Source organism: Phasianus colchicus, chromosome 4, assembly GCF_987193195.1.
Source record: "Phasianus colchicus chromosome 4, bPhaCol1.hap1.1, whole genome shotgun sequence".
NCBI lineage: Eukaryota > Metazoa > Chordata > Aves > Galliformes > Phasianidae > Phasianus > Phasianus colchicus.
Genome location: NC_143439.1, coordinates 67,011,892 through 67,038,745, shown reverse-complemented (window position 1 = coordinate 67,038,745; position 26,854 = coordinate 67,011,892). Strand labels below are relative to the sequence as shown.

The following is a 26,854-nucleotide window of genomic DNA, read 5'->3' as shown; positions in this document are numbered from 1 at the left end:
TAGAGTCTTGCATCTGGGGAGGAGTAATTGCATGCACCGGTACAGGTTGGGGATGAGCTGCTGGAGAGGAGCTCTGCGGAGAGGGACCTGGGTGTCCTGGTGGACGACAGGTTGGCCATGAGCCAGCAGTGTGCCCTTGTGGCCAAAAAGGCCAATGGCATTCTGGGGTGCATTAAAAAGAGCGTGGCCAGCAGGTCGAGGGAGGTGATCCTCCTCCTCTACTCTGCCCTGGTAAGGCCTCATCTGGAGTACTGTGTCCAGTTCTGGGCTCTCCAATACAAAAAAGACAGGGACCTCTTGGAAAGAGTCCAGAGGGCCACAAAGATGGTGAAGGGTCTGGAACATCTCCCCTATGAAGAAAGGCTGAGTGAACTGAGTCTGTTTAGCCTTGAGAAAAGAAGACGGACAGGGGACCTGATCCAGGTCTATAAATATCTAAGGTGTGGGGGGCAGAGTGGCAAGGCTGGACTCTTTTCAGCAGTGTCTGGAGACAGGACAAGGGGAAACGGCCAGAAACTGGAGCATAGGAAGTTCTGCACCAATGTGTGCAAGAACTTCTTTACGGTGAGGGTGACGGAGCACTGGAACAGGCTGCCCAGGGAGGTTGTGGAGTCTTCTCTGGAGATATTCAAGACCCGCCTGGACACCTCCTTGTGTGACCTGGTGTAGGGATCCTGCTTTGGCAGGGGGGTTGGACTCGATGATCTCTGGAGGTCCCTTCCAACCCCTACGATTCTGTGACTCTGTAAGTGTCCACGGTTCTAATGTGCTTGATGGGATTTCAAGGTTCTGGTTATGTTCTTTAATACATTAACCCTCTTTTCTCTTCTTTTTGCAACACATCAACTTCATGCCGACATCGCATGTCTTACAGCCTTATAATACCTTCTGTTTCACAGACCTCAGCAGGCCTCACACCAGCTTTCTGCACTCACCACAATGCTTGGAGGTCCAATGAGATGAACCCAGTTCCCAATCACTTGCAGCTCATTTTCTCACACAACAGTTGTTCCAGCAGTCAGAATAGCCTAGCTTGTTAACATCCAGAGGGTTTTCTTGCAAAGGTAATAGAAGAATGCCTCACACATTATCAAAACATAGCGGGAAAGCCAGGAAATCCCCAAAGAAGGAGCAAATAACACCAGCCTAGAGGAACTGTTGTGACTGTATGAGCAAAGCTGCAGGAAGACAAAAGGCTTAGCAGTGTGTGAGGTCACCTACAGACAGTGGGCAGGCCTCAGAGTGTTAAAAAAGGTAGAGTGGGATGGTTGTTCTTTACTTCAGAAGGGGCGGAAACGGCTGTGGGTGAAGAAGGATATTATTAAAGACATAAACTCAGCAAACTACTGGGACGTGTGGCTGTCATGATCAGCGTAATACCACAGAGCTCCTGCCTTGCACACAGCAGCTTCTGCAGAGAACTAGAAAGAGATGCAGAGAACAGCAGAGCTGCAAAACTCAGACATGTCAGCAGTGCAAGGACTCAGAGATAAGGTGCAGATGGGTAGATGCTGCAAACCATTCCCAGGTCTTCTTTAACCCGTAAATTGAATAAAATAAAGTACAATGAAATACAAACTTCCAAAGAAAAACAACATCTTGTCCATAGCCATGGCCCCAGACTTGTTCTTGTTTTCTGCAGATCTGGACATGAAGTTAGTGGGAAATATCAGCCCGTGGTGGTTCACCCAATTTCTAGAAGGATAACTGCCAGTCTGTATCTCAACTGAAGACACTGCAGCAAAATCCCAGAGGCAACATTAAAAACAATGCTAAAACAATAAACAAGCCCAAGTTCTGGATCAAAAATGAAGTGCTGCAGAAATCTTTTCTCACTGTTTCACCTGAGAGGATGAACATGGACTCTTCACAGAAGAGGGTCCTGATGACATCACATCCTCTCCTATAAGTTACACTGCCTCCAAAGTTCAGTGAGAAACATCAGCCGCGCTCCGCTGCACCGCCCCGAGGACGATGGCCGGCTCTCCTGCACTGCTCCTCCTGCTCAGCCTGGGGCTCTGTGAGTATGGAAGCCAGAAGGATGGAATTCAGGGCTGCTCAGTGACTGCACAGGCAAGCGGGAGCGGAGGGACTGCAGTGCGATACGCAGCAGGAACAGAACCTGTTCAGACAGGTGTTGCTGGAGGGGATGGGGAAGGGGGAGAGAGAGCATGTAGCAGTTGATAGCAAGGAATCATCCGTCAAAGAAGTTGGGAAAATAGCAGCAGCCCAAACAAGGCAGCTGAAGGGCAGCATCCATCTCAAGAGCCTGGCACTCTCAGTGCTGAATCCCCAGGGACTCCAGCACAGCACCCAAATGTGCTGGATGCCGAGGCCCTCCGTCCGCATTCACCCTCACAGCCCGGCTGCCTGCCTGCCACGCACTGCACCAGCAGGGAAGAGCCCTGCCCAAAAGCACCCGGAGCTCTTCTTGAGCAGCACCTGAGGGGACATGGCCGACTTCTGCCCACAGGCTGCACCACTGCCCAGGGACAGAGGAACACGCTGGAGGCCAGGTTCCTCAACAGGAATATGAAGCACCCCCAGGAGGGACAGCGGCTGGAGCTGGAGTGCCTGAATTATGAGAGAAACAGACCCATCTTCTGGATCCGCCTGGACAACGGTGGGAACCTTCACTTCATTCTCTCCAGTACACAATCTTATCCCTCTACCTTGCAGGAGGCTGAGAAAACAGCTCCAAACTTTGAGGCATCATGGAAAGGAAACTCCTATCGGCTGGTAGTGAAGAACTTCAGGGCACAGGACGAAGGGATCTATTTCTGCATCAACTACATCAACCCAGTGCTGCACTTCAGCTCTGGGCAACCCGCCTTCTTCCCAGGTCAGCAACACCTTCACCCTCCTCGCTCACACCCACCACCCCTGCCCGTGCCTTCTCAATCCGGCCCATCGCCCACACTCCCCATGTCCCTGCTTCTTTGCCCAAGCCGTCTCATCACACAGCACTGCTCCTCCTCACAGAGGCTCCCTGCCCACCAGCTCTGCTCACAGTACCGGCCCTGCCCAAACACACAGGTGGTCTCACAGCCCAGCTGCACCTCCCCATCCCATCAGCACCTCTGAGGGTTGAGACTTACAAAGTCCACAGGAACCCCAGCCTTCCTCACCTCACCTGGATCTCTACATTCTGACAGTATCCAAATGCTCACTGCACCTGAAACAGAAACTAAAAAAGTCCCTATGACTCTCAGGACATATTTTATAATAGAGATCATGCTGAGGAGACTGATAAGTCCAAATTCTGTTTCCTGGGCTGGGCAGTATGTGAAAGCACTGTTCGAAGCAGACCGTAGAGAAGTTCATCCTCCGATGGACATGTTCTGGCACGGATAGGAAGAAGCTCTTCTGTTGTACCTCACTCTATTCAGTTATTTCTTCTTTCCAGGCACAACAACAACAGCACCCACCACACACACAGCCACCACCCAGAGCAGCCAGCTCACCAAGAAGGACAGCTCACAACAGGGCCCACATGCAGGTAACCCAGCTGTGGGGAGGCAGGGGCTCTGCCAGCAGTGCTGAATTGCTTGGAACAGCCTGAATTCAAGGCTGTGCTGACTGTAGGCATTTGGGGATGTTAGAAGAAGGGAAAATTCTAATAATTTTTCTCAGAGAGCTGCCATTGAAGGGATGCAGCCACCTAAAGAGCTCAGAATTTCTGAGGGTGCTGGAAAGAAATACTGAGTTCACTGACCTCAGGTTTCACGGCTGGGCAGCTCAGCAATGCAAGCAGACCTCACATCACACTGTCAGGGCATCACAGGTCAAAATGGGCCCTATAGAGTCCCCCCACAGTGCTGGCCACAGAATCATCAATGGTCTGGCAAGAGTGGGAGAAGGCTGTTTTCTTGTATCTCACTGTATTCATCCATTTTTCCATCCACCCACAACAACAGCAGAACACATCACACCCACTGCCACCACCCAGAGCAGCCAGGTCACCACAAAGGACAACTCGCAACAGGGCCAGCATGCAGGTAACCCAGCTGTGGGAGGCAGGGGCTCTGCCAGCAGTGCTGCTTTGGTTAGAAGAGGCCAAATAAAATTTTGTGCCGGCTACAGGCATTTCAGGATGCAGGGAGATGTGTGCAGCTGGGACTTCACTCTTTCCTCTCTCTCCGTTCATCCTGCAGGAACAAGCAACGAGAACACACCAAGATTCTACTGTAAAATGGTCATGTGGGTTAACCTGGCTGTCACCTGCCTCCTGCTCCTCACTGCCATAACCATCACCATCACGCACTGCCAAAGTAAGTCGCACCCTGACACCCTGCAGAGGTTCCTGCAGCCTCACACCACAGAGCACAGCCCGCTCCTCCAGGGCAATGCGCTCTCTGCCTCTTGCCCTCATGCAGCCATTGTGTACCCAGGACACAGAAAAGGCAGGAGTACCTCTCTTAAAATCATTTCCAATATTTTTCTCATCTACACATTTAGCTTCAGAAGTATTTAACATGTTGTTCACTTACAGACAAGATATTATGAACACCCACTATTGGATTTCTTAACAGTAATTATAAAAAGACAAGAAATTCCAAACTATGTTTAATTTGCCATCACCATTTTGGGGTTGAAATTGCCAGAATCCAAAACATTACTCTACCTTTTATTTTGGCCTTCCCACACTGATCAGGATTACCTGTGAAGATCCATTAGTTGCATTAATTTCTCCAGCATGCAGCACTAACGCTGAAAGAGAGATTGTTACACAACTTCTGCATTTGCTGCTAAATTTCTGGGTCAACATTGTAATTCAACAAAACCGATACACAACAGTGACAGAAAATGGGTAGGAGTACCGTGGAGGGAGATTCATCTCGTAGGGCTCGAAGTCAGCTTACAGCCAACACAATGCCTTTAATAGACTCTGTCTAAAAGCACAACTGGGTATTTTTCTTCATTGTTGTCAAACCTCTATTTCAAATGCAAGATTGTGATTTAAGAGTAAATTCAGAAATCTTCATTGATAGTCTGCATTCCGCCTTGCTAAATTGGTCAGATGTCCCATGCTAAGAGCAGGAAGCATCAGCAGTGCTGAAATAAACACAGCCACGCGTCACACACGCTCACCACCAGCCCATCACTTGCAGGACCAAGCTCAGCGTAAGCAAGCAGTGCTGCGTCGCTGCTCAGCACAAGGCACACAGGCGTCCTCCTCAAGCACCGCACTGATCCCAGCAGCAGCACACACAGCTGCCCTGATGCAGCGCCGGCATTTGGCTGCTCCTTCTCTGCCTTCACCTCAATCACACCCAAAACTCAGCTCCCATACACCACCTCTCACTTCTGAGGTCTTCCCGATTAAACGCCTCTAAGTCTTAACGCTCTCAGTGTGTTCTTTGGATTCATTCACAGTTTTCACAGGGGCAATGAAACAACCAACGCCAATAAAACTTAAAGTAAAAGAAATTGACTCCCAGCTATATTCGAATATATTTGTCTTTCTGTGCACGGATCCCTGGTGGGAAATACCTCCCAGCTTTTCCAACTGAAACCCCCCCAGCAAGCACCAAGATCATTCATCTCAAACTCATGTCCACCTCAGCCCATTACAAAATGTGTCAGTCTTCCCTCCAGGATTTTGTCTGCACTCTCCACATTTCATTGATTCATCGTTTGACCTAAATTCACAGAATCACAGAATCACCAAGGTTGGAAAGGACCTTCAAGATCATCCAGTCCAACCATCCACCTATCACCAATAGCACTCACTAAACCACGTCCCCCAGCACAAAATCCAAACATTCCTTGAACACCTCCAGGGTCGGTGACTCCAACACCTCCCTGGGCAGCCCATTCCACTGCCTGACCACTCATTCAGAAAAGTAGTATTTCCTAACGTCCAACCTAAATCTCCCCTGGTGCAGCTTGAAGCCATTCCCTCTGGTCCTATCACCAGTCACACGAGAGAAGAGGCCGACCCCCAGCTCACTGCAACCTCCATTAGGTAGTTATAGAGAGCAATAAGGTCTCCCCTGAGCCTCCTCTTCTCCAGACTGAACAATCCCAGCTCCTTCAGCCGCTCCTCATAAGGCCTGAGCTCCAGACCCCACATCAGCTTTGTTGCCCTTCTCTGAACACGCTCCAGGGCCTCGATGTCTTTCTTACAGCAAGGGGCCCAAAACTGGACACAGAACTCGAGGTGCGGCCTCACCGGTGCTGAGTACAGGGGGACAATCACTTCCCTGTTCCTGCTGGCAACACGGCTCCTGATGCAAGCCAGGATGCCGTTGGCCTTCTTGGCCACCTGCGCACACTGCTGCATTAATTAAGAACAAACCAATTTCACCACAAACTAACTAATAATAAATCATGATGCCTCTGTTTTTAAACTCAGGAAGAACCCCTACACCTGAAAGCTCATCCTCTTTTCTCTCAGTTGCACTATCAGTGCTGCTGATGGCCGCTGCTCAGCAGGTGAGGACTCAGCACAACTTTAGATAAGTGGATCTGAAACATCATAATTTATCCTAGGCTAACCTTAGTTAGCCCAGCCTAGAAGGCTTCACAGCAGCTTTCCTTAATCTCCCAAGTACTTTCAGGCCCAATGAAATGAGCCCAGGCATAACCAGACAATTTCAGCCTGATTTCTCACCAAACAGCACTTTCCTCAGACAGCAAGGAAAGATGGCATCCAGGAACAGGGGACACATTTGCAAAAGAGGAAAACAGCAACACATCACAAAGAACAGTAGAGCCAGGAAATAACAACAAAAGACACAAATAACACCAGCCCAGGGAAACTGTCGCTACTGTGTGTGCAAAGCTGCAGGAAGCCCAGCACTTACCAACGTGTGAGTGGTCACCTGCAGGCAGCAGCCAGGGCATGCAGTGTTGAGGCATAGAAGGGTTTTTTTTTTTTGTCAGGGCGGAAGTCCCTGTGGTTGTAGAACAGAAACACAAGAATTTGCATTAAAAAAAAAAAAAGAATTGGTCTGCTTGAGTCTGGAACATGGGGCTGTAGTAATGGCTACACATCACAGACCTCCTGCCCTGCACACTGCAGCTTCTGCACAGAAAGTATGAAGAAGAAATGTGGAGAACAGCTGAGCCAAAGCACTCAGCTACATGTCAGCAATGCATGGACCCTGAGATGAGAAGTGCACATTGATCAGTTGGTAAAGACAATAGAATAAAATATACTAAAATAAAATCTCCTGCAAAAAATGCAACTTGCAATCCACAACAATGGCACGGGTATTCTCCTTGTTATCTGCAAACGTGGACATGATGAGAGTGCCCCAAATGGCTGAGAGACAGAGGTTTATGGCAGCACATTTGATTTCAAGCATGAACATTGTCAGTCAGAGTATCAAATGAAGTCATCATAGCAAGCAAACACCCTTTGGCATCACCAAAAACAACTCTATTCTGATAAACAAGCTCAAGTTTGAGATCAACAACTGAAGTGCTGCAGAAATCATTCTTTTCTGAATGCCACCTCTTCACACAAGAGGGTCCTGATGACATCACATCCTCTCCTATAAGTTACGCTGCCTCCAAAGTTCAGTGAGAAACATCAGCCGCGCTCCGCTGCACCGCCCCGAGGACGATGGCCGGCTCTCCTGCACTGCTCCTCCTGCTCAGCCTGGGGCTCTGTGAGTATGGAAGCCAGAAGGATGGAATTCAGGGCTGCTCAGTGACTGCTCAGACAAGCGGGAGCGGAGGGACTGCAGTGCGATACGCAGCAGGAACAGAACCTGTTCAGACAGGTGTTGCTGGACAGGATGGGGAAGGGGAGAGAGGGGGCATGTAACAGTTGTTAGGGGGGAATCAGCTGGCAAAGAAGCTGGGAAATGGCAGCAGCCCCGAGAAGGCAGCTGCAGGGCTGCCATCTAGAGAGCCTGGTGCTCTCAACGCTGAGTCCCCAGGGACTCCAGCACAGCACCCAAGCGTGCTAGACGCCGAGGTCCTTCTCCGCATTCACCCTCTCAGCCCGGCTGCCTGCCTGCCACACTCTGCACCAGCAGGGAAGAGCCCTGCCCAAAAGCACCCGGAGCTCTTCCCAAGCAGCACCTGAGGGGACATGGCCGACTTCTGCCCACAGGCTGCACTGGCGCCCAGGGACAGAGGGATGCGGTGGTGATCAGGTTCCTCAACAGGAGGATCATACAGCTCCAGGAGGGACAGCGGCTGGAGTTGGACTGCTGGAGAAACAAAACCTCCTGGAAAGTAACCTGGATCCGCCTGGATAAGGATGGGAACCTTCACTTCATTCTCTCCAGTACCCATTCTTATTCAAACACCATGCAGGAGGGTGAGAAAACAGCTCCAAACTTTGAGGTGCTATGGAGAGGAAACTTCTATCAGCTGGTGGTAAAATCCTTCAGGGCACAGGATGAGGGGATCTATTTCTGCATCAACTACATCAACCCAGGGCTCCACATCAGCTCTGGACAACCCGCCTTCTTCCCAGGTCAGCAACACCTTCACCCTCCTCGCTTACACCCACTACCCCTGCCCGTGCCTTCTCAATCCGGCCCATCGCCCACACTCCCCATGTCCCTGCTTCTTTGCCCAAGCCGTCTCATCACACAGCACTGCTCCTCCTCACAGAGGCTCCCTGCCCACCAGCTCTGCTCACAGTACCGGCCCTGCCCAAACACACAGGTGGTCGCGCAGCCCAGCAGCACCTCCCCATCCCTCACTGCTGGTGGATGTGGGATGAGAGTTACAACATCCACAGTCAGCAACTCCTTGCTCACCTCACGTTAATCCTCAATGTCTTGATACCCTCTGTATGTTTACAGCACCTCAAAAAGCACCTCACAGGTGAGGTGGAGGTTTGACTGTGGAAAGAAAACGTTCCCACATCACCCAAAACATTGTTCCTAACAAGAAGGACCACTGACTGTGCTGCCAATGAATTAGGAACACTAAGCCTTCCATTTCCATGGTTGGGTGTTGTTTCAGTGTATCACTTTTCAAAATGGGACCTATAAAGTCCCGTGTCGCCCCTGTTCTTGGAGAGGTAGGAGAAAGTGGCTTTATTTAATGTGCATCTACTGAAGATGCAGAAGCAGAATCCCTGAAGCACCATTAAAAACAACCCTGTAACGATGAACCAGCCCATGTTCTAGGACACAAATGAAGTGCTGCAGAAATCGTTGTTTTCTGAACATATTCATCTGTTTCTCCTTCCAGTCACAACAACAGCAGCACCCACCACAGCCACTGCTGCCAACCAGAGCAGCCAGGTCACCATGAGGGACATCTCCCAGCACAGCCCAGACACAGGTAACCCAGAAGTGGGGAGGCAGGGGCTCTGCCAGCAGTGCTGCTTTGGTTAGAAGAGGCCAAACTAATATCTATGCTGACTCCAGGCATTTCAGGATGCAGGGAGATGTCAACAACTAGGCCTTTACTCTTTCCTCTTTCCTCTCTTCCTGCAGGAACAAGCAACGAGAACACACCAAGATTCTACTGTAAAATGGTCATGTGGGTTAACCTGGCTGTCACCTGCCTCCTGCTCCTCACTGCCATAACCATCACCATCACGCACTGCCAAAGTAAGTCGCACCCTGACACCCTGCAGAGGTTCCTGCAGCCTCACACCACAGAGCACAGCCCGCTCCTCCAGGGCAATGGGCTCTCTGCCTGTTGCAGCCACTGCGCATCCAGGACACAGGGAATGCTGAAGGACTGCTCTTAAAATTTTTTTCCACATTTTGCTCATCACTAGATTTAGGTTCAGAAATATATATCACATTCTACACTTACAGATAAGAAATTATAATCAAGCATTATTGCAATCGTGTACAGAAATTAGAAACAGACAAGAAATCACAAACTGCGTTGACTCTGCCATCCCGATATCACCATTTTGGGGTTGAAAATGCCAGAATCCAAAACATTACTCAACCATTTATTTTGGCCTTCTCACACTGATCAAGATTACCACTGAGGATCCATTAGCTGCATTAATATCTGTAACAAGCAGCACAAATGCTGAAGGAGAGATTGTTACACAACATCTGCATTTGCTGCTAAATTTCAGGCTCAACATAGGAACTCACTGATCCCAGCAGCAGCACACACAGCTGCCCTGATGCAGCGCCGGCATTTGGCTGCTCCTCCCCTGCTGCCCACCAGCACTGCACACCTCCCGCGGCCTGACATGTGCTCCTGCCCCACACTGCTGGGACACACCCAGACCGCGCCGGACACTGCTGACCCTAACAAGCCGGGCAGCTCCGTGCCACTGTGCAAAAGGCACCGCTGTGCTGCACAGCTCAGCCTTCCACGAAACAACCAAGAAACCAATAAAATATCCAATACTCAGCTCTCATGTCCCAGTCTCCTTCTATTTTCTGATACCTTCCCCACTGTAATTTTTATCTCTTTCTGCAAGTTGGTTGTCTTGATTGACAATTTCCACGAGGGCAGGCAGATTCAACGTGCTTTCCCATCTCTGCACATCCAGACAGCATTTCTTAACTCTTCCCAGGCCACACATTTCTGCTTCCACTGCCTGTGTAAGTCCTTTTATCCCTCAGTTTGCTCTTCTGCTCTCAGAAAGGCATCCTTAAAGGACTGCCAGTTCTGCTACACTCCTATGGCTGTAAGGACAGCTTCCCAGGGGATCTCAGGCAGCAAATCCTTGAAGAGCCTCAAGTTCACTCTCCTGAAGTTCAGGATCCCTACTTTGATTTTTGAGAGCTCCTTTTTCCTCAAGATCACAAACTTTACCACAGCGTGGCCACTGCAGCCCAGAGTGCCTCCAATCTTAGCCTCTTTAATGAGCTCCTCTGGGATGGTGAGGAAAAGGTCCAGAAACATTACACCTCCGGTCAGTTTGTCCAATACCTGGACCAGAAGGCTATCTTCAGCACATGACAGGAGTATCCGGGATTACTTGCAGCTCACTGTGTTGCTTTCTCAGTAGAACATTTGGGTGTTTGAAATCCCCAATCGAGATGAGACTGTGACAATTTGTGACAAAAGCAGCCGAAACACGAAGGTCTTATCCACAGGCTCACCCTGACCACATGCTCTGTAGTAGACGCCGAACACAAGATGTCCTTTATTGATTTGGAATGACTCCTAGAAAAGTGGGAAGTAAGATATCCCTACTAAGAAAGGCAACAGGTCTTCCTGGACTTTCCTGTACCCCACTTGTAGAGGTTCATCTAACACACCTCTAATGACGAGATGCTGTAGTTAGGCAACCGTGCTCCATGGCAGGATGAGAATCCAGTCCCAAGAAACATTCAGCCTAATGCAATTGCCAACAGGTTCTCTTCTAATCCATAGTGAACCACTACCACGAGGAATTTTCCTACTTTGGTCACAGTGCTGGTGTAAGGCAGAAGCAGCTCAATGCAGCACCTCACAAAACATGGGACAGCTGCAGCCATCCACAAGGCATGGCCATAGGTTCAGCTCCTGCCCCACGTTCCTCCAGCAGGCAGTGAAGTCAGGCACTCCTCAAAGCTCCTGATCCCACTGCAAATGTAGAATGGATTCTAGTTACATTGAGAGGAATACACTTACAGCAGACACAAACAGCATAACTTAGATGTTATGATTGGAGATGGAAAGAGGTCTTAAGGCCCACTCTTCACATTTCCTTTTTGGGATTACAATACACAGATTCTTGTGATGTTATTTAATGGATGGATGAACCAAAATTTCTACTTATATTGTAAAAAAAAAGCTGCTCTAATTTATGCTGCCTCGCAAGTCTTAACACCTCAAAAAAAGCCTAGGATAACAGATTCTAGAAGGCTTCACAGAAGCTTTCCTTATTCTCCCAAATGCTTTCAGGCCCAATAAAATGAGCCTAGGGATATTCAGCCAATTTAGGCCCAATTTCTCACCAAACAGCACTTTCATCAGACAGCAGTGCCTGGTTTCTGGCATTCAGGAACAGGGGGCACATTTGCAAAAGAGGAATACAGCAACACATCACAAAGAACAGTGGAGCCAGGAAATAACAAGAGAAGACATAAATAACATCAGCCCAGGGAAACTGTCACTATTGTGTGTGCAAAGCTGCAGGAAGCCCAGCACTTACCAATGTGTGAGTGGTCACCTGCAGGCAGCAGCAAGGGCCCTCAGTGTTGAGGCATATAAGGGTTTTTTTGTTTTTTTTTTGGCAGGGTAGAAGTGCCTGTGGTTTTAGAACAAAAACATAAGAAGTTAAATTTAAAAAAAAAAAAGTCTGCAAGAGTCTGGGACATGGGGCTGTAGTGATGGCTACCACATCACAGACCTCCTGCCCTGCACACAGAAAGTATCAAGATGAATTGAAGAGAACAGCTGAGCTGAAGCACTAAGCTACATGTCAGCAAGGCATGGACCATGAGATGAGAACTACACATGGATCAACCTGAAAACAGAATAGAACATAAAATCCACTGCATGAAATATAACTTGCAAACCATGTTAATGGTATGGGACTTCTCCTTGTTATCTGCAAATTTGGACATGATGAGGGTAACTCAAATGGCTGAGAGACAGCAGTTTGTGGCAGCACATTTGATTACAAGCACAAACACTGTCAATGTCTGAATCTCAACTGAAGGTGCAGAAGCAAAATATCCAAGGCACCATTAAAAACAATCCGGTAATGATGAACCAGCCCAAGTTCTGGACCACAACTGAAGTGCTGCAAAAATCATTCTTTTCTGAACGCCACCTCTTCACACAAGAGGGTCCTGATGACATCACATCCTCTCCTATAAGTTACGCTGCCTCCAAAGTTCAGTGAGAAAGATCAGCCGCGCTCCGCTGCACCGCCCCGAGGACGATGGCCGGCTCTCCTGCACTGCTCCTCCTGCTCAGCCTGGGGCTCTGTGAGTATGGAAGCAGGAAGGATGGAATTCAGGGCTGCTCAGTGACTGTGCAGGGAAGCGGGAGCGGAGGGACTGCAGTGCGATACGCAGCAGGAGCAGAGCTTGTTCAGACAGGTGTTGCTGGAGGGGATGGGGAAGGGGAGAGAGGGGCAGTTTAGAAGTTGTTACTAAGGAACCATCTGTCAAAGACGTTGGGAAAATGGCAGCAGCCCCAAGATGGCAGCTGAAGGGTTGCTCTGAAGGGCAGCATCCATCTCAAGAGCCTGGTGCTCACAACACTGAGTCCCCAGGGATTCCAGCACAGCACCCAAGCGTGCTGGACACCGAGAAACTCCCTTCGCATTCACCATCACAGCCCGGCTGCCTGCCTGCCACGCACCACACCAGCAGAAACCAAGAAATCAATCCTATCAATACTGATTTCTAATGCCCCATCCTGTCAAATCTGAAGTCTTCCCTACAAGCTGGATGTAACTTCTATTTCTATCATTGTGGAATTTAGACTGCTTGATTAAAAACATAGGTGGCAGACAGATTTATAACGTAACATGCTATCCCATTAATATTGACAAAACCAAAATTCCATGATGAAGTCCAACTCCAAGTCATGTTGGAAGAAATGAGTGTCTGACTTGGGTCCATGATAGAATCTCTCTCCTAGCTTGCGCAACTCCAATCTCCTCAGCAGGCACAGAGAAAAGTCATCCATGCTGATGATCTAAATTGCCTTCACAGGTGAAGGTGGTGGAGTAAATCTTCACCTGGAGGTCCTGCTACTCTCTGAAGCTTTTCAGAATAGAGTAGTTGCCACTGGAACAGTCTTACCTGTTCATATTTGTTACTAGGACTAGAAGGATTGGCCGCAAGTTGTGCCAGGGAAGATTCAGGTTAGACCTTAGGAAATACCTCTTCTCCGAGAGAGTGGACAGGCACAGGAGCAGGCTGCCCAGGGAGGTGGTGGAGTCACTGAAACTGGAGGCATTCAAGAAAGGTTCAGATGTGGTACTGAGGGATGTGGGTTAGTGGGAATACTGGGGATAGTGGAACGGTTGAATTGGATGATCCTCGAGCTCTCCCCCAACCTTGGTAAATCTTATGATTTTACAGAAAGGAGAAACTGCTTTGTGCTAAGAGATATAAACACAGGACCCAGGAAATGAAGATCCCTGCCCCAGAAAATTTGTTACTTAGGAGATGAAAGATGGAGACTCAGGAGTACACTGGCTTCATCTGATCACACGCAGATGTCTCCAGTAGAGCTAAACTTGCCTGGGTCCCTCTCCGGCCAGTGGAATGTTTCCCTGCTGGAAGGGATGCATGACAGCCCCTTACTGCTCCCTCTCCACTGACAACATGCTTTCATCTTGCCTGCAAGTCATATATTCATTGACAGATTCTTAAAAGGCAGCAGAAAGGAGCGATTCCCCAAAAGGCAGCCCATATGACTCAGCAATATTGCCCTCATCCTGCATGGCACTCACAACAGAACACATCAGAAGAGGCAGGGCTGGGAGGTGTCTTTGGTGTAGGACTGACTCACAAAGATTTCCAACAAATCAAAATCTGAACATGAAGAGGAAAAGGAGTCCTCTGAACGGTGACACAGCACCCAGGTTCTGAACACATCACAGGAAGTGGGGAGCTCATGTGAAAAGAAACTCCATTGGTGAGCCGCAGGAACACTTCTGTATTTAGGAGGCAAACATCTGAGTTTCTCTTTGGTATCTGGGATTGACCCACACTTAAATAACGCTAACAGTAGGGCAGAGGAGGGAAGCAAGATGTCCCTTCTAAGAAAGGCAAGCATTCTGCCTGGCTTACCATGTTCTCCACTTGTAGAGGTACGCCAAACACATCCCTGAACACGAGATGCTGTGGGTAGGCTTCCGTGCTCCATGGCAGGGTGAGAATCCAGTCCCAAGATACGTTCAAATTAATGCTTTCATCAATAGGTTCCTGTCCTGTCCAACCACACCGAACCACTAAAAAGAGCAATTTTACTACTTTGGTCACAATGCTGGTGTAAGGCAGAAGCAGCTCAATGCAGCACCTCACAAAACATGGTACAACTTCAGCCAACAACAAGGCATGCCCAGAGCTTCAGCTCCTGTCCCACATTCCTCCATCAGGAAGTGAAACCGGGCTCTCCCAAAGCTCCTGATCCCATGGCAAAGGCAGCGTGGATTCAGCTTAGCTTGAGAAGAATAAACTGACACCAAGAGGAGCCCACATAAGCAGCATAGCTCAAACATCTCAATGGAAGATGGACTGTTCATATTTCGTTGATGGGATTTCAAGACATACATGCTTGTAATGGTATTTGATAGATCCATCAGATTCTCAGATTGTTTTGTTAAGGTCTGCTCTAGCTCATGCAGACTTCACAGGGCTCACAGCCACATACCACCATTTGGCTGAACACAGCCTTGTCAACAGCCGACAATGGGCAGCAGGGCTCTGCGGTTTGATACAGGAATGTAAGAACAGAGGTCAGGTTGGATGAAAGCATCATCAGCTTCACAACCATGCCTTATTCGTGTCATCAGGTTTTGGCACTACCCGCTTTTGGGACCAATTACAGCCAAGGATGAAGTACAGGAAGAGTAAAATTTCAGCAGAATTCTCTGACAAACCCCACTGAGGCCTCACTGACAACTGCAGGCACTGCCATCAAGCCAGATCAGAGCGTTAGTTACACAAAAACAAGGCCACATATCCCACAAGTTCTGTCTTTTTTTTTTTTTTTTTTGCTTATATTTTTAACATTTTAGTAAAGGCACTGAAAATAAAATTGATTTCATATTTACATATTAAGGATATTGTCTGTTTAGAACGGAGTGCTCTGAAAGTAACACCTCCCGTTTATTCAGCTGGTCCATAGGTTCAGAGGCAGATGTTGGTGGTATGGCTGCAGGAAGTCCAAAACCACTACCAGCGTGTGAGTGGCCAACTAGAGGCAGCAGCAAAGGCCCTGAATGTCGAAGCACAAAAGGATTATTTGGCAGGGCGGAAGTCCTTGTGGTTGGAGAAGAAAGTCACAAGATGTAAAAAAATAAAAGTAAAAAAATAATCTGCACGGCACTGGGGAATAAGGCTTTCTTGATGGGTATCACACCAGAGACCTCCTAGATTGCACACAGCAGCTTCTGCACAGAAATCACAAGGAACAATTGCAGAGAACAACTAACATGTGGAACTCAGCTACTCAGCTCAGCACAAGGCACACAGGCGTCCTCCTCAAGCACCGCACTGATCCCAGCAGCAGCACACACAGCTGCCCTGATGCAGCGCCGGCATTTGGCTGAATCTTCTCTGCCTATGCCTCAATCACAGCCAAAACACAGTACTCAAACCCCAACCTCTCTTTCACTTCTAAGGTCTTCCTGATCAAACACATCCAATTCTTAATGCTCTCAGTGTGGTCTTTGCTTTCACTCACAGATTTCACGGGGGCAGAGGGACTGAGCATGCTACAATCAACACCACTAATGTTTCAAATAAAGGAAATTGATTCCCACTTATATTCAAACATATTTGTCTGCCAGAACAGGGATCCATGGTGGGAAATATCTCCACGCTCTTCCAACTGAATTTCCCTCTGCAAAGAACGAGATCATTCATCTCAAACTCACGTCCTCCTGAGCCCATTTCAAAACCTGTTAGACTCAGTCTTCCATCCGTTTCATTTAAACTCCTCACACCTATACATGATTGATTAATTGTTCAATGTAAATAAATTAAATCAATTTTAGCCTTAACAATAATTAATCATGATGCCTCTGTTATTAAGGGCAGGAAGAACGTTAATACCTGAAAGCTCATCTCTCTTTTCCAGCTCTCTCAGTTGCACTATCAGTGCTGCTGATGGTTGCTGCTCAGCAGGTGAGGACTCAGCACAACTCTGGATAAGTGGACCGGAAACATCATAGTTTACCTTGGGCTGACCATAGTTACCCCATTCTAGCAGGCTTCACAGCAGCTTTCCTTATTCAACAAAATGTGCTGAGGCCCAATGCAATGAGCCCAGGAATAACCAGACAATTCGGCCCATTTTCTCTCCAAACAGGACTTCCATCAGTGGGGCCTGGTTCCTGGCATCCAGAACAGGGGGAACATTTGCAAAAGAGGAATACAACAACACATCACAAATAACAGTGGAGCCAGGAAATAACAACAGGAGACAACAAATAACACCAGCCAAGGGAAACTGTCAATACTGTGTGTGCAAAGCTGCAGGAAGCCCAGCACTTACCAATGTGTGAGTGGTCACCTGCAGGCAGCAGCCAGTGTTGAGGCATAGAAGGGGTTTTTGGCAGGGCGGAAATCCCCGTGGTTGTAGAACAAAAACACAAGAATTTGCATTAAAAAAAGAATTGGTCTGCATGAGTCAGGGACATGGGGCTGTAGTGAGGGCTACCACATTACAGACATCCTGCCCTGCACACAGTGGCTTCTGCACAGAAAGCATAAAGAACAAATGTGGAGAACATCGGAGCTACATGTCAGCAATGCATGGACTATGAGATGAGAACTACACATGGATCATTTGATAAAGACAATAGAATAAAATATACTAAAATAAAATCAACTGCATAAAATACAACTTGCAATCCACAACAACGGCACGGGACTTCGCCTTTTATCTGCAAGCGTGGACATGATGAGAATGCTCCAAATGGCTGAGAGAAAGCAGTTCATGGAGGCTGATTTGATTTCAAGCGTGAACATTGTCAGTCAGAGTATCAAATGAAGTCATCATAGCAAAACACCCTCTGGCATCACCAAAAACAACTCTATTCTGATAAACAAGCTCAAGTTTGAGATCAACAACTGAAGTGCTGCAGAAATCATTCTTTTCTGAATGCCACCTCTTCACACAAGAGGGTCCTGATGACATCACATCCTCTCCTATAAGTTACGCTGCCTCCAAAGTTCAGTGAGAAACATCAGCCGCGCTCCGCTGCACCGCCCCGAGGACGATGGCCGGCTCTCCTGCACTGCTCCTCCTGCTCAGCCTGGGGCTCTGTGAGTATGGAAGCAGGAAGGATGGAATTCAGGGCTGCTCAGTGACTGTGCAGGGAAGCGGGAGCGGAGGGACTGCAGTGCGATACGCAGCAGGAACAGAGCCTGTTCAGACAGGTGTTGCTGGAGGGGATGGGGAAGGGGAGAGAGAGAGCACGTAGCAGTTGTTAGGGGGAAAAACCTCTGGAGAAGCTGGGAAATGGCAGCATCCATGAGCAGGCACCTGAATGGCTCCTGTGAAGGGCAGCATCCATGTTGAGAGCCTGGTGCTCTCAACGCTGAGTCCTCAGGGACTCCAGCACAGCACCCAAGTGTGCTGGATACCGAGGCCCTCCCTTCGTATTCACCCTCACAGCCCAGATGCCTGCCTGCCACACACCGTACCAGCAGGGAAGAGCCCTGCCCAAAGGCCCCGGGAGCTCTTCCCAAGCAGCACCTGAGGGGACATGGCCGACTTCTGCCCACAGGTTGCAATGGTGCCCAGGGACAGAGCAACACGATGATGGCCAGGTTCGTTGACAGGAATATGAAGCACCCCCAGGAGGGACAGCGGCTGGAGCTGGAGTGCCTGCCTTACAACAAATACATAAGTATCCAGTGGATCCATCTAGGCAAGGACGGGAACCTTCACTTCATTGTCTCCAGTTCTCCTATCCCCAGGAACATTTTCCATGGGAACAAGATAACATCTCCAAAGTTTGAAGCAAGGTGGACAGGAAACTTCTATAGGCTGGTGGTGAAGAACTTCACAACTCAGGATGAAGGGATCTATTTCTGCACCAGCAACGTCAACCAGGTGCTGCACTTTAGCTCTGGACAACGCGCCTTCTTCCCAGGTCAGCAACACCTTCACCCTCCTCGCTTACACCCACCACCCCTGCCCGTGCCTTCTCAATCCGGCCCATCGCCCACACTCCCCATGTCCCTGCTTCTTTGCCCAAGCCGTCTCATCACACAGCACTGCTCCTCCTCACAGAGGCTCCCTGCCCACCAGCTCTGCTCACAGTACCGGCCCTGCCCAAACACACAGGTGGTCTCACAGCCCAGCTGCACCTCTCCATCCCATCTGCACCCCTGAGCGATGAGAGTTACAAAGTCCACAGAAACCCCAGCCTTCCTCACCTCACCTGGATCTCTACATTCTGACAGTATCCATACGCTTACAGCACGTCACAAAGAAATTCAAAAAATCCCTATGACTCTCAGGACATATTTTATAACAGAGATAACAAAGAGCTGAAGGGCTAATAAGAAATTAGGTGCCTGAGTCCCTCTGTTTCCAGGGCTGGTTACCATGCAAAACTTGTTTTCCCTCTGCTGGTCATGTCATAGCGTGGATAGGAGCAAGTTCTTCAGCTTTACCTCCCTGTGTTCCCTTATTCTTTCCAGTCACAACAACAGCAGCCCCTACCACACCCACAGCCACCACCCAGAGCAGCCTCCTCACCAAGCAGGACATCTCCTGGAATAGTCAAGATGCAGGTAACCCAGCTGTGCGGAGGCAGGGGCTCTTCCAGCAATGCTGAATTGCTTGGAACAGCCTGAATTCAAGGCTGTGCTGATTTCAGGCATTTGGGGATGTGAGGACAAGAGAAAATTGTGATCTGTCTCAGTGAGCTGCCATTGAAGGGATGCAGCCACCTAAAGAGCTCAGAATTTCTGAGGGTGCTGGAAAGAAATACTGAGCTCACTGCCCTCGGGTTTCACGACTGGGCAGCTCAGCAATGCAAGCAGACCTCACAGCACAGTGTCAGGGCATCACAGGTCCCCCCTACGGATTCCCCCCACAGTGCTGGCCACAGAATCATCAATGGCCTGGCAGGAGTGGGAGAAGGCTGTTTTGTTGCAACTCACTGTATTCATCCATTTTTCCATCTACTCACAACAAGAGCAGAACACATCACACCCACTGCCACAACCCAGAGCAGTCAGGTCACCACAAAGGACAACTCGCAACAGGGCCAGCATGCAGGTAACTCAGCTGTGGGGAGGCAGGGGCTCTGCCAGCAGTGCTGCTTTGATCAAAAGTAGCCAAATAAAAGTCTGTGCTGACTGCAGGCCGATGAAGACACAAGTCGATGTCTGCAGTTAGGCCTTTCCTCTTTCCTCTCTCCTTCCTTCCTGCAGGAACAAACAATGAGAACACACTGAATTCCATCTGTGACGTTTTCCTCTGGGTTCGAGTGGCTGGCACCTGCCTCCTGCTCCTCACTGCCATAACCATCACCATCACGCACTGCCAAAGTAAGTCGCACCCTGACACCCTGCAGAGGTTCCTGCAGCCTCACACCACAGAGCACAGCCCGCTCCTCCAGGGCAATGCGCTCTCTGCCTCTTGCCCTCATGCAGCCATTGCGCATCCAGGACACAGGGAATGCTGAAGAACCTCTCTATAAAATTCCAATCCATATTTTCCCCATCGCCAGGTATATCATGAGAAGTTTTATCAAATTTTACACTATTTTAAAATTGATTCTAAACAGTTAAACTTTACTCCCACAAAAAGCATTGGCTAAAATCAGAGTCTGGGTTGAAAGAACCTGAACCAAAATATTACTCAAACATTGATTTCTGCCATTTCGTCCTGATTCAGATTAGCAGCGCAAATCCACTAGTTGCAATAATTTCTGCAGCATGCAGAACAAGCCCTCATAGACACATCGCTACAAGACACCCACATTTTCTTTTAAAATTCATGGCTTGATGGTGTATTTTGCTGAACAGACCCTTCAGAAATAATAGAGATGGCACAAAGGGGAAAAAAATCATTCAGAGGGGTTCACGCAGAAAGGCTCTAAGTCAGCACAGAGCCACCAGAGCAGGCACAGGGCCTTCCAGAGAGTCTGCCTAAAAGCAGAACTAGGTGTCTTCAGTCTGAACCATCCTAGTATTGCAAAACCACTTTCAAATGCAAGATTGTGATTGAAGAGTAAATTCAGAAATCTTCATTGATAGTTTCGATTCCGCCTTGCTAAGTTGGTCAGATGTCCCATGCTAAGAGCAGGAAGCATCAGCAGTGCTGAAATAAACACAGCCACGCATCACACGCGCTCACCACCAGCCCATCACTTGCAGGACCAAGCTCAGCGTAAGCAAGCAGTGCTGCGTCGCTGCTCAGCACAAGGCACACAGGCGTCCTCCTCAAGCACCGCACTGATCCCAGCAGCAGCACACACAGCTGCCCTGATGCAGCGCCGGCATTTGGCTGCTCCTCCCCTGCTGCCCACCAGCACTGCACACCTCCCGCGGCCTGACATGTGCTCCTGCCCCACACTGCTGGGACACACCCAGACCGCGCCGGACACTGCTGACCCTAACAAGCCGGGCAGCTCCGTGCCACTGTGCAAAAGGCACCGCTGTGCTGCACAGCTCAGCCTTCCACGAAACAACCAAGAAACCAATCCTATCAATACTCAACTCTGATGATGCCCCAACCTCTCTCTATTTTGTAATATTTTTCCCATTAAATGGTTGTAAATTTTGTCTCTTTCTCTGAGTTTAACTATTTCCAGGAGCGCAGGGAGTCTGAACAGCACCTTCCCCACTGGTGCTTCAAAAGAAGAAAAGATCCCATTGAAAGGGCCACTCCAAACTGTGCTGAAATAAATTCATGTCTGACCAGGGTCCATGATAGGATTTCTCTACTCCCTTTTCCACCTGAAATCTCCTCAACAGGCATCAAGAAAATCTTAAGTCACCTCCTGCTGAGCCACATCCCTCAATTTTTCAACCTGTATGTTGCCTGCAGGATTTTGTCCCTTCCTTTTTACATGTCCCCTTGCTTTATTCTTTGTCATGAATAAACTGAATACCAACAAGTATCCCTACAGACTCCATATACATCGACCCATTTTCCTTCTGTATTTAAAGGCAGGGAGATCCTGCAGAACTGAAACTTCATTTCTCTTGACATATCAAAGTGTGTAAATTCATTTGCCATAACTTGAACCACCCATAATTTGTTTGATTTTGAACGCCCCTATGACTTGAAACACAGCAGAGGTATGTTGGTTTACACCATGAAGACGTATGTTTAACTTACTTAAATGAGATGCCATATCCACCAGAAGTGTTTTTAGTTTCACGTTCTGATACAAACGTTCCTTTTGTTTCCAGAAATCATTTCATTTCAGTTTGCAAATCCTAAAACTACTTAGCATTTTGCCATGACTTACACACCTTACTTTAAAAAAGTAAATCATGTCTCCATTATCAGCATTTGTACTTACAGGGAATGCCTGGTGATGGTTCAATCCCTTGGGCTTCATGAAATTCACACATTTGATGACAACTGACGTGACAGTCCCCATTTTTAAAGCCTTTCCACATATATTTCCCTGATGCACCATGCAGAGATGCTTCACCAAACCTGGTGTCTGGCAGCAATTCCATTGCCTTCCATTAATTCTATAAGCCCCTCTTTTTTTACCAACCATTGCCTGGGTGCTGTTGTAGTCGGCGCTAACGAGGACAGGGGAAGTGACGCGGTAGGACCGCCCCTGCTCTGTGACGGACACATGACGTATGCTTAAACGGGGCGTAGACGAAGCCAGAGGTGTACTTAAGGAGTCGTCGCGCTATAATAAATGCCATCTGCTGCATCCTCTCGTTGGTGTCTGTGCTGCAGTGGCCCTAGCGAGGGCAGATCGCTAGCCTCCGGCGGAACGCGCCTCGGTCGGGGACAACAAATGGTGCCGTGGATCAGGTGTTGCCTGAGATCCGGTGAGGGATCTGCTATGGGCCAAGAGAGCGGAGTCAGTCATAACGGTATTGTTGCAGTTCGGTAAGGACTACGGCACAAGGATACGCCTTCTAGGAAGGAAGCGGCTGCCGCAGTGCCCCAGTTAGAGCGGGAGGGGGTGTTGGGTGACCCCGGTGACATTTTGAATCCCCAGAGGTGGGATGAAATCACTTCGGTGCTTGCGCACCACACTATGAGCGCGCAATCGGGCGCGGAACTTAAGACGTGGGGCTCGATGTCAGGGATACTTAAAGCGGCGAAGGAGGAGGGGAGGTAACGGCGGCTGCTCGGCAGCTCCTCGGGCTTGCCCCGGTTGGGGAAGGAGCAGGGTGCGCGTTTACAACTAACAGGGGTACTGAAGAGGGTCCGGGGGAGAGTCAACAGGGTGCTGACGCTCCTCGGGATAACGGGCAAACGGGGAGTGGAGAGGGGGCGGGAAGCGGTGTCACCTGCAGATGCTCGAACGGCACCATTCGACCGACGCCGGCCGCTCCCATCGCGCCTAGCGCAGGAGGACAAGATGGCGGCCGCTCCCTGACCCACCCCCCGCCACCGCGCCCGGACCGCCTGACTCGACGCGGAAATCCTTTTACGGAGCTGAGGGCGCGCACGACCAACCAGGGGCCTCCACGACAGATGGCGGCCCACGGGACAAAACGTGGTCGGGAGGGAGCGGGAGAAATACGAAACCCGCGACTTCGTGGTGTTCCTGAAGACGATGGTGACGGGGAGGGAGGCGGGTTCGCGTTGGGGAGCTAAGAGGGGCGCACTGACAGAGCGGGGGGAGTTAGGTCTGGTCTGATAGAGAAGGAAGAGTATTAGGAGCTTTCCGGTAGTTGCGAATAGTGGGGGAAACCCCGAGCGGTGCCTGTTGATCCGAAAGCTATCACCCGGCTGTTAGATTGCGTGGAGAAGCGAGCATTACGCTCGCCCTGAACGCTTTAGGAGCTGTGACATCGCTAGGTGCCCTCCTCCCTCACGACGTAACAAATCTGATGCGTGCGGTGTTAACCGGCGCAGTACGCGTTGTGGTCCTCGGAGCGGATGGCGGGGCTGCGGGCGGCTCGAGGGGCAGCAGAGCCCAGCCCCGCCATCCGCTGCGCGGATTGATGCGTCCAGCAGGGGTGGCTGGGGGGTGCAGACCCCTCGTGGTCAGGCGGGAAGGCTCAGAGCGGGGGAGTTTATGGCAGCTACAGACGCGATGCTCCAGGCGTTCAGGAGGACAGCTGAAGGCGCAGTTAGCGGACCCCCGGACTAAAGTGAGCCAGGGGCCGACGGAGTCATTCTCTGAATTTGCGAATAGACTCTTAAAGGCCATCCAAGGATCGGAACTTACGAAGTCTGCCCAGGGTCCAGTTATCATGGACTGCCTGCGACAGCAGCGTCAGCCAGAGATTAGAGATCTTTTACGGATTGCGCCTCAATTAAGCACACCGGGGGAGATGATTAAATATATTTCTGGGAGTTGGAATTTCCAGCAGGGAAACGGGAGTGGGAGGGTCGCCCAGGCCCCCCCCCATCCCGCTGGTTGGGCCGACCCCGCCCCTCAACGTTGTCTGGCACAATCGATCGGCACCTCCTGGAATCCTATGAACATCTTGGAGGAGAGTGCGGAGGGTTCTGAACCCTTTAGTGCAGAAACCTACTGGTTTCCACAGTTTTGCTAGATGGTTCATCCCATCTTTGGGGGTGAGTGAGTTAGAAAAAGCGATTGTTAACATTTCAGCCACTTTGGAAATAATAGAAAATGCCACCGTTGATGCAATCAGGACATTACAGGGAGAAATTTCAACGCTTAGCAAGGTGGTGTTACAGAATAGGATGGCATTGGACCTCTTAATGGCCAAAGGAGTTGTGTGTGTAATAAATCAAAGCTGCTGTGCCTATGTCGATAAGACTCAGAGGGCAGAAACATACATGCAATATGGGAATGGACTAAATTACTCCATCAAATGTCCATGGATGATACTTCATTTGGATTCCGGGACTTATGGGAGAAGCTCACGAGTTGGTTACCTAACTTCACATGGCTGAAGCAACTCTTTGTTGTTTGTGTCATTATAATAATCGTACTTATATTAATGTGCGTCACTATGCGGTGTATGTTGTGCCTATGTATGGATTCTGGGAGGAGCTATGGAAAATGGAGAAAACACGAGTTATGGCAGCAACTCAGGTGCTTATAGTTGCCTTGTTTGTAGTCATATGTGAAAGTTTGGCATAGGCTAAAGCAAGTAGCTTAGTTCAGAAGACCCAACATAGCTTACCATCCCCTCCATGTCCTAGGCTAACAATCTTGGTGGGTGTTGGTTGGGAAATGGCAGTTGCGTTGTAATGGGGCGAGGCTTTACCGAGCATGGGGAGGAAGAAATGTTGTAGTAGGTGCTAACAAGGACTTGGGATGTGACGTGGTAGGACCTCCCCTGTTCTGTGGTTGACACATGATGTATGCTTAAAGGGGGCATAGACGAAGCCAGAGGTGTACTTAAGGAGTCGTCGCGCTATAATAAATGCCATCTGCTGCATCCCCATGTTGGTGTCTGTGCTGCAATGGCCCTAGCGAGGGCAGATCGCTAGCCCCCAGCAGAACGTGCCTCGGTTGTGGGGACAACAGGGTGCCATCAGTAGTCTACCAGACACGTAAACAAGGGTTAAATAAAATCAATTTAATGCCATTTTTACTACTTTGTCCGCATCAAGAGATTTCTTTGTATCTTTTAATGGTACCAAGGAAGCCATTTCTTCATAGAATCACTCAGGTTGGAAAAGACCTTAAAGATCATTGAGTCCAACCACAACCTAACTATACTACCCTAACTCTAACAACTCTCTGCTAAATCATGTCCCTGAGCACCACATCCAAACGGTTTTTAAACACATCCAGGGATGGTGACTCAACCACCTCCCTGGGGAGCCTATTGCAGTGCTTAACAACCCCTTCTGTAAAGAAGTGTTTCCTGATATCCAACCTAAACTTAAACTGGTGCAACTTGAGGCCATTTCCCCTCAGCCTGTCACCAGTGAGAAAAGACCAACCCTGCTCTTGCTGCAACCACCTTTCAGGTATTTGAAGAGAGCAATAAGGTCTCCCCTCAACCTCCTCTTCCCCAGACTAAACAGCCCCAGTTCCTTCAGTTTCTCCTCATAGGGCATATTCTCCAAGCCCTTCACAAGCCTTGTTGCCCTTCTTTGGACCTTCTTCTCCAGCACCTCCGTGTCCTTTCTGTACTGAGGTGCTGTCATGGAGTTAACTAGATCAATCTGTGACAGGGGGCAGTAGGCCCCTGCCTCCCCACTTCCCCCCGGCCCCACAAAATGGGAAGGAAGGAAGGGAGGAAAAAAAAACAGCGGCAACAATCTATGGAGGAAAACTTATTTTACTAACTATGATAGCGGAATGCAAGATAACACAATATAATACAATCTAATTGAAATTGAGACTAATAAATAAGATAGAAGAGAGAGAGTTCCTGAGACCGAGTCAAACCTGAAAAACTTGGAACGGCTAGGAAAGCACCCTCCAGCACCCACTGCCAGGCAATAAGAGACTGCCCCACCTGGAAGAGTCAGATCCCGTGACTTCCATAACATATAGGGATAGGTACCTGGAATCGGAGCATTAACACTTGAATTCAAGTACACTGCATGATGTTTTGATGCAGAATACTGAAAACCAAAAAACATAAAACCATGACATTCCACCCCTTATTCTACTTCACTACATCATGCTTTATATATATATATTCATGTATACAAACAAACAAAAATGATTAAAATGCATTACACACAGATGTCTATATACGTATACATAGAATTACTGTCTGCACTCCCCCAGCATCAAGTTTCCTTGTGGTACACATTGAACATCCCTGTTTTTCCACATTACCCACCAAGTGGACCCTGGTCCCTGGGCAAAATCTGTATCACGGAGAGGTTTGCCCTTTCCAGAAGCTGGAAGAACCCAAACTGCTCTTCCCAACATGCTCTTTACATGTACTACAGGGACTTTATCTCCCTCTACGGTATGTAGGGAGCTGGATTGGGTAGGACCATCACGATTGATAGATCCTCTGGTATTGACTAACCAGATGGCTTCTGCCAAATGCTTCTCCCAGTGCTTAAATGTTCCGCCACCCATTGCTTTCAGCATAGTTTTTAACAACCCACTCTATTGTTCAATTTTACCAGAGGCTGGTGCATGGTAGGGAATATGGTAAATCCACTCAATGCCATGATTTTTGGCCCAAGTATTTACAAGAGAATTTTTGAAATG

General features: G+C 49.0%; 3 protein-coding genes across 10 annotated transcripts; all 3 read left to right on the top strand.

Annotated features, from left to right (window-relative positions):
* Positions 1 to 900: 900 nt before the first annotated feature.
* LOC116225701 (T-cell surface glycoprotein CD8 alpha chain-like) lies at positions 901 to 5,356 on the top strand. Of its 4 annotated transcripts, XM_090139841.1 has the most exons (6): positions 914 to 2,020; positions 2,474 to 2,842; positions 3,407 to 3,499; positions 3,921 to 3,998; positions 4,155 to 4,271; positions 5,112 to 5,356. In XM_090139841.1, the coding sequence occupies exons 1-6, from the start codon at positions 1,975 to 1,977 to the stop codon at positions 5,126 to 5,128; spliced, it is 720 nt and encodes a 239-aa protein (XP_089995967.1). In that variant the 5' UTR covers positions 914 to 1,974; the 3' UTR covers positions 5,129 to 5,356. The 4 variants fall into 4 exon arrangements, with proteins under 4 accessions (XP_089995964.1, XP_089995966.1, XP_089995965.1 ...); XM_090139838.1 differs by lacking the exon at positions 5,112 to 5,356 and having other exon boundaries at positions 901 to 2,020; positions 4,155 to 5,105; XM_090139840.1 differs by lacking the exons at positions 3,407 to 3,499; positions 5,112 to 5,356 and having other exon boundaries at positions 901 to 2,020; positions 3,918 to 3,998; positions 4,155 to 5,105.
* A 2,119-nt stretch (positions 5,357 to 7,475) lies between these two features.
* Positions 7,476 to 10,302, top strand: LOC149918307 (uncharacterized). Its single transcript, XM_090139867.1, has 5 exons — positions 7,476 to 7,619; positions 8,069 to 8,437; positions 9,166 to 9,258; positions 9,414 to 9,530; positions 10,019 to 10,302. The coding sequence occupies exons 1-5, from the start codon at positions 7,574 to 7,576 to the stop codon at positions 10,027 to 10,029; spliced, it is 636 nt and encodes a 211-aa protein (XP_089995993.1). The 5' UTR covers positions 7,476 to 7,573; the 3' UTR covers positions 10,030 to 10,302.
* Positions 10,303 to 12,441: 2,139 nt separating this feature from the next.
* Positions 12,442 to 21,682, top strand: LOC116225702 (T-cell surface glycoprotein CD8 alpha chain-like). Of its 5 annotated transcripts, none has more exons than XM_090139862.1 (6): positions 12,670 to 12,818; positions 16,885 to 17,843; positions 18,308 to 18,676; positions 19,735 to 19,812; positions 19,968 to 20,084; positions 20,916 to 21,682. In XM_090139862.1, exons 2-6 carry the CDS (start codon positions 17,798 to 17,800, stop codon positions 20,930 to 20,932), a joined length of 627 nt encoding a protein of 208 aa, XP_089995988.1. In that variant the 5' UTR covers positions 12,670 to 12,818; positions 16,885 to 17,797; the 3' UTR covers positions 20,933 to 21,682. The 5 variants fall into 5 exon arrangements, with proteins under 5 accessions (XP_089995986.1, XP_089995985.1, XP_089995989.1 ...); XM_090139861.1 differs by lacking the exon at positions 19,735 to 19,812 and adding an exon at positions 19,230 to 19,322; XM_090139860.1 differs by lacking the exons at positions 19,735 to 19,812; positions 20,916 to 21,682 and adding an exon at positions 19,230 to 19,322 and having other exon boundaries at positions 12,442 to 12,818; positions 18,363 to 18,676; positions 19,968 to 20,890.
* Positions 21,683 to 26,854: the final 5,172 nt, after the last annotated feature.

Excerpts from the sequence above, each read along its gene's own strand:
- LOC116225701 (XM_090139838.1), top strand. The coding sequence starts at position 1,975 with ATGGCCGGCTCTCCTGCACTGCTCCTCCTGCTCAGCCTGGGGCTCT. Across the intron at positions 2,843-3,406 it reads GCAACCCGCCTTCTTCCCAG|GCACAACAACAACAGCACCC; the intron begins GTCAGCAACACC and ends TCTTCTTTCCAG. Across the intron at positions 3,500-3,920 it reads ACAACAGGGCCCACATGCAG|AACACATCACACCCACTGCC; the intron begins GTAACCCAGCTG and ends CAACAACAGCAG.
- LOC149918307 (XM_090139867.1), top strand. The coding sequence starts at position 7,574 with ATGGCCGGCTCTCCTGCACTGCTCCTCCTGCTCAGCCTGGGGCTCT. Across the intron at positions 7,620-8,068 it reads CCTGCTCAGCCTGGGGCTCT|GCTGCACTGGCGCCCAGGGA; the intron begins GTGAGTATGGAA and ends TTCTGCCCACAG. Across the intron at positions 8,438-9,165 it reads ACAACCCGCCTTCTTCCCAG|TCACAACAACAGCAGCACCC; the intron begins GTCAGCAACACC and ends TTCTCCTTCCAG.
- LOC116225702 (XM_090139859.1), top strand. The coding sequence starts at position 17,798 with ATGGCCGGCTCTCCTGCACTGCTCCTCCTGCTCAGCCTGGGGCTCT. Across the intron at positions 17,844-18,307 it reads CCTGCTCAGCCTGGGGCTCT|GTTGCAATGGTGCCCAGGGA; the intron begins GTGAGTATGGAA and ends TTCTGCCCACAG. Across the intron at positions 19,323-19,967 it reads CTGGAATAGTCAAGATGCAG|GAACAAACAATGAGAACACA; the intron begins GTAACCCAGCTG and ends TCCTTCCTGCAG.